Source organism: Vicia villosa, linkage group LG3 (assembly GCF_029867415.1).
Source record: "Vicia villosa cultivar HV-30 ecotype Madison, WI linkage group LG3, Vvil1.0, whole genome shotgun sequence".
NCBI classification, from domain to species: domain Eukaryota; kingdom Viridiplantae; phylum Streptophyta; class Magnoliopsida; order Fabales; family Fabaceae; genus Vicia; species Vicia villosa.
In genome coordinates this window covers 143,451,651-143,460,055 of record NC_081182.1, presented here as the reverse complement: position 1 = coordinate 143,460,055, position 8,405 = coordinate 143,451,651, and the positions used below count along the sequence as shown (strand labels likewise).

At 35.1% G+C, this 8,405-nt stretch overlaps 1 protein-coding gene across 1 annotated transcript; it reads left to right on the top strand.

Moving 5' to 3' along the window:
- Positions 1-6,988: 6,988 nt before the first annotated feature.
- Positions 6,989-7,513, top strand: LOC131659101 (uncharacterized). The gene has a single exon (XM_058928339.1). It carries the CDS (start codon positions 6,989-6,991, stop codon positions 7,511-7,513), a length of 525 nt encoding a protein of 174 aa, XP_058784322.1.
- The last annotated feature ends 892 nt before the right edge of the window (positions 7,514-8,405 follow it).

Here is an 8,405-nt window from a genome sequence, read left to right as displayed (position 1 = left end):
AGTCCAATCACTTTCTTCCAACAAGTGAGGGATGAGATGCTCGAAGACAGATTGGCAATAGCAGAATTGAAACTTCACTGGATCATTTTCACATAGCTATTTATCTTCATAAATATTTTCCAAAGCTTTCTGACAATTTCCTACTTCTAGGATTGTTGTCTCCCTGTGCTAATCAGCCTATCGTGGCTCTTTTTCAAAAATCAATGCAGCTTAGGCTCAAAATCACTATTTTCACTTTTTCTGTTTTAAATACGTAAACGTCCCAATGATAATTCTGAATGAACATGTGCATTTGAATATGATTGATGTTTACCAGGAAAAACAGGAATAGCATTCAGGAAATGTCCCAATTATCTGGACATCATCCCATCAGAAGAAAATCCCCAAGAGACACATTTCTCAGCAAATTCCTCAAAAAGATTTTCTCTTCAAAAGAAGTCTTATCCCCCAGCAGGGTTGTTCCAGATTGCTATCTTCAGAAGGTGTGATCCCCGCACCCGGACTTGGTCAGATAGTGCATCGGAGGATTATGCATCTTCCTCATTCCCATTTGAAAGGGCATCAGAACTTCCAGCTACCTTTCATTCCCAAGTGATAGTCAAAGATCCTTCAACAGAGTACCATGGTTCTCAAAGAATTTCCCCAGCCGAGGATACTCAAACAAGACAAAAGATCATCAACAATCACAATATAGTCATATCCAGATGACTGACGGAAATTTATTTTCCCAAATAAAAGCTTGACATCACATTCATACATCACACATTCATATTCACATTCATACATCATGCATCATGTGCATATTCATACGCATATTCATACACAATATCACATGCATAATTCTCCGAGAATATCTTACATTACATGCATCATAAACATCGCATATCACTAACTTGATTTTTCAGGTAGACGGATATCTTCAACAAAGATATTCTCAATCACATGCAGTGTTCACCTGAATTCCATGAACAGTTCTCTCAGATATAATCAAGCCGAAGATTCATTCTGATCACTTATCAACTCAAAAACAAACATCACAAATCTAAAGTTGATACCTCAGACGGTTCCAGAACGATCTAACATCGCAGATCTAAAGTTGATACCTCAGACGGTTCCAGAACGATCTAACATCACAGATCTAAAGTTGATACCTCAGACGGTTCCAGAACGATCTAACATCGCAGATCTAAAGTTGATACCTCAGACGGTTCCAGAACGATCTAACATCGAAGATCTAAAGTTGATACCTCAGACGGTTCCAGAACGATCTAACATCGAAGATCTAAAGTTGATACCTCAGACGGTTCCAGAACGATCTAACATCGCAGATCTAAAGTTGATACCTCAGACGGTTCCAGAACGATCTAACATTGCAGATCTAAAGTTGATACCTCAGACGGTTCCAGAACGATCTAACATCGCAGATCTAAAGTTGATACCTCAGACGGTTCCAAAACGATCTAACATTGCAGATCTAAAGTTGATACCTCAGACGGTTCCAGAACGATCTAACATCGCAGATCTAAGCCGATACCTCAGACGGTTCCAAAACGATCTAACATCGAAGATCTAAAGTTGATACCTCAGACGGTTCCAGAACGATCTAACATCGAAGATCTAAAGTTGATACCTCAGACGGTTCCAGAACGATCTAACATTGAAGATCTAAAGTCGATACCTCAGACGGTTCAAGAATGATCTAACATCAAAGATCTAAAGCTGATACCTCAAACGGTTCCACAATGATCAACTTTCAAAATCTAAAGCAGGAAAAACTTTGGACAAGTTCCGTAGCAATCATCCTCTTAGAGTTAAAGCGGTAACCTTGGACGGTTCCGAAACAGTCAACACAAAGACTTTCAAATCCTTCATCCAGATATAATCAATGGATTCATTCTGATGAACAAACCATCAACCCATTTACCAGGTGGCATCTGAAAGCCCATCTCAGGTAATGTTTCAATCTGCCAACAACATTTCGCAGACGACATTCAAATGCAACTTCCAACATCTCTTCTGATCAAGGTAAGTGCAAATTTTCAGGGCATCTAAATATTCAATCATCTTCTACCTTCAGATTTCAGACAATCTCTTCAGGTTTAAGAAGATTGAATAAGGGCAACTGTTATACACCAAAATTTGCCCGCATCTTTTTTCAAGAAAACTCCAATCTGAAAATTAAGAGTCTCATATAATCATGGATTTTTATTTCAACAAATATCCTGACATATGAAATACTTAGTTTTTAGAATTTTTCTTATACAGTAATTTGGCTTGCAGTTGAATTTATTCTTACGCAAACGCCAAATACTGTTTATTACTTCACACATGCTATTTATTTATTTACAGATAAATAGTACTGACACAATTGGTACAAAGTTAAATCTTTTTGCAGGCGCAGAATCAGGAAACTCAGACTGTACTGGTAACAAGTAGATTATTATTATCTTTTGTTTCCCACTAATTTTTGTACTATATTCCATTATTTTCAAAAATCTTTTTCAAATCTCTTTTTCAAAAATCAAATCCTAACTTTATTCTCTACATCTCTCTTTTTCCCAACACTATCATACACTTTCTTTCAAATCTTACTTCCACTCAAATTCTCCTTTTGTACGGAATCACATCATTCCCCAACATCTCTATCCTTCTTTCCATTCTATAAATACCTCTCATTTTCTCATAAAAATCTCACATCAAATTCTAATTCATCTCTCAAATTTCTACTTCATAATCCATCCTTTCTTCTTCCCCGACCAAATGGCAAAGCGGTGGGAAACGTGTTTTCTTATGGTCATCACCATTGCTACGGTGATCATGTCTTTCTTCTGTCTACATAGCCCGGAACACTGTGGACCTGGGATGCTTATGCTCCCAATCATCTACATGTTAGTATTTGTAGCATGGGTTATCAATCGTCATTCTTAAAATTTGCCGTATTTCTTATTTCTTAAATGTACCGTTTATTCGTCGTACTGTTCAATATAGTATGTAATATTTGTACTGTCAGTATTAAATGTTGTACTATTTGTCATAATATTGCTTAATTACTCAGATAATATTTTGTGTGTTTTCTGCCAGTCAAATATTCATTTTTCTGTGCATTAAATGATTTTCAGGGTTATTATCGGTAATTTTGCCCGCATACAGCAAATATTAGTTATTTATTATGTCTGTATTTTTTTTAACAAGTCATGTAAATAAACTTTCATTTTTTCACATAAAACAAAAACAAAAAACAACAAAAAAAGAAAATTAACTTTGACTGTTGATTTTTCACTCTAACTGTTGCGTCAATACCTGAACAGTCAGTTGACAGCCAAACTGCTGGCAGTACAATTCTCAGTGATTTGTACCATCAATCAAATCAATCATTTGCAATTCAAAATTCCAAGATTTTTGTTCTAGAAGTCTTCTGAATATCACGCGATTAGCAGAGACTCAACACTGCACAAAAATCAGGTACGCTTAACTATCTCCTACACAAACAGTCCCTGACTAGGGTTTTCTTGTTTTTACAGGAGAAACAAGTTTTTGAGACCTCAAATGGATTTCATGCACATCCATATATCTCAAAGTACCATCATACAAATTTTCAAACTTCAATTCACTCAGACGCACCGTCAGCAGCTCAAACAGTCAACAGACGACCCGTTTGACCAAAAAGTCAACAGACAGTCAAAAATGAATTTTTTTGTCAAAGTCCATATTTTGTCAAAGGATTCATCATTTGATCATTGGATGATCATAATTCATCAAGGAAAGATAAAAAATCAACAAAACCCTAAGATTCAAAATTAGGGTTTTTGCCTGAAAAGTCAACTCAACTTTGACTGGTCATAACTCTCTCATCCTTCATCCAAAAAATTCAAACCAAAGCTCATTTTGAAGAAAATTCAATTATCTTTCAAATGCAATTGATCCCATGGTCATTGCATTCACCATTTGAAAAATATGACCAAAGACATTACAGGTCATTTTCAAAGTCAACAAAAAGACACTCTTTTCAAAAGGACACACAAGGAGCATCAAAAATCATTTTGACATGAGACTGAAGACATTGGTTAGAGGACTCTTTGAGGTTTCCAAAAAGTGCAAGAACTCCTTCATATGACAAAAATTGAGGGATTTACACCTTGTTGAAGTTGGCTAAATTTTGGGAAAATACATGAAATCAACATTGCTCAAAAATGTGTTTTTTCCAAATGGGGCCAAGTTTTCATGGTTCAAACATCATTTCCATAATATAATGGGCCTCCCACGACCAAGACAAAGCCCACATCATTTTTATCCATTTTTGATTTAATTTCATCACATATAAGATTAAATTTAAAAAGGAAAATGGAAGGATAATGCATAGCTTGAATTCCAAGCATGACTCATCAAGAGAATCATTCAACTCTGTCCCAAGCCAAAGTACAGCAGAGGGAGAGAAGAAAATCAAGCCATAGTGGCTTAAATGCCAAGCTACACATGTGGAAAAAGTCAAAAATTCAACAAAGCACTTATTGCTTTCTAGCTTAGATTTTAAGCACTTCAATGCTTATATATAGGCTAGCATACTTCAGTAATGAAAGAGACAAGTTCAGAAACAAAGCCTTGCTTGTAACATACTTGTAATCACTTGAAACTTTTCAAAGAAATCTCAAATTCGAATTTTGAATTCCAGTCACTTTCCATACAAACTAAACATTCTAATACCTTCCTCAAACATCACTGAACATATCTCAATCATTTCCAAGTCTTGAAACCTCATAAATCGAGCTACCTAGGCCACGGTTTGTTCAAACTAAAACTAACTTATATCTCATAACACACGCATATCTAGCAAGATGTAGACATATATTTGAGCTTAGTGTGGTGTGTAGATCGTTTCTGGACATTTAATTAAGGTTTGGTTGCTTATATACGAAGTTACCATTTTAGGGTTCATACTCTCCAAATTAGGGCTTTCTGAAATAAGCAAAATTACAGGTTCTAAGTGGTACCATTGAATTCGTATGGACTAGACGAATTGAATGGGCATGTCACGCCAAATTTATAAACACGTTTACCCCTATTCGCTATTTTGCAGGTTTAAGCATCACTTATTATAGCGCTTTTTTACAAAAGCGCTGTCAAAGGGTGTTGTCTGGAGGTTGAAGACGAAGACGTGTCTTCCCCCCATTGGTTCAGACGCGCGCGTGTTTTTTTAAATTTGTCTCTGATTCTATGCTTTGCAGGTGTAACTTTTACCACGTGCCTCAACATCTGGGCCATCTGATCTCATTTAATGACTCATCCAACGCATCAGAATGAATCCCCATACCATGGACTCTCAGATTAACCACACATGATCATGTATCCTTTTATTTTCTATTTTATTTTAATTTTCTTTGCAAAATTAATAAAAAATAGTTTTAAAAATCCAAAAAATACACAAAAAATATTTTTAGACTTCTAAAATAATATATTATTTTCTGAAATAAAAATATTTTATTTTTCTTCAAAATTTCAATATTTTGCATAATTAATTAGTATATATTTATATGTTTGCTTTTTAATTATTCTAACCAATCAAAAAATCATAAAAAAAAATTGTTCTTTACATTAAATACTGTTTATATGTTATAAACTAATTTTGTACATATTTAGGATAATTTTCTCTTTAAGTTTTAATTATTTGTATAATTATTTGCATAATTATGTTTTAATTAGCTAAATCAATTTCAAATCAATTTCAAAAATTCCAAAAAAATTAGTTTTGTTTTAAAATTAATTGACAAATATTTTGTACATTTTTTAAACTTAATTTCTAGGTTTAAATCTATTTTCATCTTTTTCCTTCATTTTAATTTAATTAATCATGCATTAATTATAATTAAAATCAATCATAAAAAATCCAAAAAACATGCCTTTTATTTTTCTTGCAATTTAAATTCCTAGATAAATGTATAGGATGTCAAAATCATGTAAATAGGCTAGTTTACATTTCCTGCACAATCGATGTAATAGCGTAGATTTACTTTCCGCACTTTACATTTCCGCATTTTAATTTCCAGCAAATATAAACTGCGTGTATGTCAAAGATAAAATTGAACCGTTAGATCACTAACTTCAAAGATAAAATATCTGAATCCAAACACAATCATACTTGCACCTTTTAAGGTAATCCCTTCTCATTCTTTTTAAAATCAAAGTCAAAATTCCACTGTTTCGAGTACAAAATCGAACCTTTTGTTTGTATCCGGTGAAAGGATAGATTTTTAAAGGAAATAAGGATAAAGACCTTACAACTCAGGGTAGACCTCCTAGTTTGCTTGCTCAAATCAAAACAAACAAAATTCTCATACACTGTTGTTTTTCAAAATAAAACTTTCTAAAAAGACAATATTTTGTATACATCCAAACACGGATCATTACAAAGTTAACGTTCTTTTCAAAACATCTTTCGAAAGATAAACAAACATTTTGTATACATCCACACAAGGATCATTACAAAATTCAATTTACAAAGGTATTTGAAACCACATATGAGCATTCTGAAGCAATTGAAAAGTGATCGAAAAACAAGTGAGCTAAGCAAACTTAAGAGCCCATGGATAACCATGGATACAAAGGGTGCTAACACCTTCCCTTTGTATAACCTACCCCCTTACCCAGAATTTCTTAAAGGTCTTTTTTCTGTTTCTTTTATAAACCTTTCCTTAATTGGATAAAATAAAAGGTCGGTGGCGACTCTGTGAATTTTCAAAAATGCGAAAGCATAAGCGATAAAAAAGAGTCAGTTCACGTATCTCTCCCGCTCAGAGGTATGGCCCGAAAAAAACGGAGGTCCACAGTGAGCACAATTCCTCTCCAACATCTACCTTACCCGCATGTGCAATTAAGGAAGGAAGACGCAAGGCGTTATGCTCGATTTATGGATATATTTAAACAACTTCACATAAATATTCCATTTTCCGAAGCATTGGAGCAAATGCCCAAGTATGCTAAATTCATGAAGAAGATGCTCACAAAGAAAAAGAAGTACACGGATGAAGATACAGTTGTGCTTGATGCTCATTGTAGTGCAATTATTCAAAAAACTCCCCCAAGAAAGGAAGTCGATCCGGGACGAGTCATTTTACCGATCACCATTGGAGGTAACTACATTAGTAATGGTTTGGTTGATTTGGGGTCTAGCATCAATTTAATACCTTTATCCGTTGTCAAGAGATTGGGGAACATTGAGATGAAACACACCAGGATAACTTTGCAACTAGCCGATAAGTCTATCATTTCACCATATGGAGTTGTACAAGACATGCTGGTAAAGGTGGACAAATTTTTGTTCCCGGTTGTTTTTGTGGTAGTCGACATGGAGGAGGATCGTGATGTGCCATTAATACTTGGAAGACCATTCATGAAGACCACTCGAATGATGATTGATATCGATGATGGCATTATGAAAGTAAGGGTGCAAGATAAAGAGGTAATTTTTACTCTTTTTGAGTCTATGAAGCCTCCTAAGGATGAACATGACAACTTCTGAATCAATGATGAAAAAGGAGAAATCATTGAGGTGGAGAATCAATTTCACAAGGACAATGACAAGGCAAATCATGAGGGAAAGACTCATCACAAAAACTTTAAAGTTGGACAAATGGTGCTTGTGTGCAATTCAAGACTCAAGGTGTTTCCTAGCAAGTTAAAGTCAAAGTGGTCGGGGCCATTTGTTGTGAAAGAGGTGCGAAATTATGGATCCATTGTGGTGGAAGACCCTAAAACACAAGAAAGATGGACTGTAAAGGAACGAAGACTCAAAGTCTACCACGATGGATAAGCAAGCCGCGATGGTGTGTCATTTCGCCTATCAAGCCTTGATGCATCATCAAACCGTCGAGCTCGAACGACGTTAAACAAAGCGCTTGTTGGGAGGCAACCCAACGTCGTAAACAGATTTTGTTATTTTCGTGGATTTTCTGTTTTGTAGGTGTTAGATACTTGTTTTTGTAAGGAAGTGGAAGTTAAGTGTAAAAATTTGCATTTTTCAAAAATTCAAGTCTGTTTGCGCCACAATCATTGTTTGCCCCGCAAATGGACCACAAACAGGGAGTAAGCCAAATTTGCAAAGAAAATTTCACCTGTTTGCCCCGCAAATAGGTAAGCTAATTTTGAAAAAGAAATTTTCATCAGTGATTGCCCCGCGAATGGACCAAAAACATAAAGTAAGCCAATTTTGCAAAGAAAATTTCATCTGTTTGCCCCGCGAACAGCTGTTTGCCCCGCAAACACTGCAGTACAGGAATTCCACTTTCAAAAACATTAGCTTTTACTTTAACCTAGTTTTTTATTTTTATCTTTTATTTTTACTTCTCTCCTCTCACTCTACCACTCTCTTCCTCACTAAACTCTCATACCCTATCTTCACCCACATTATTTGG

Bases quoted from the DNA above. Each gene is read 5' to 3' on its own strand.
- LOC131659101 (XM_058928339.1), top strand. From the start codon at position 6,989: ATGCTCACAAAGAAAAAGAAGTACACGGATGAAGATACAGTTGTGCTT.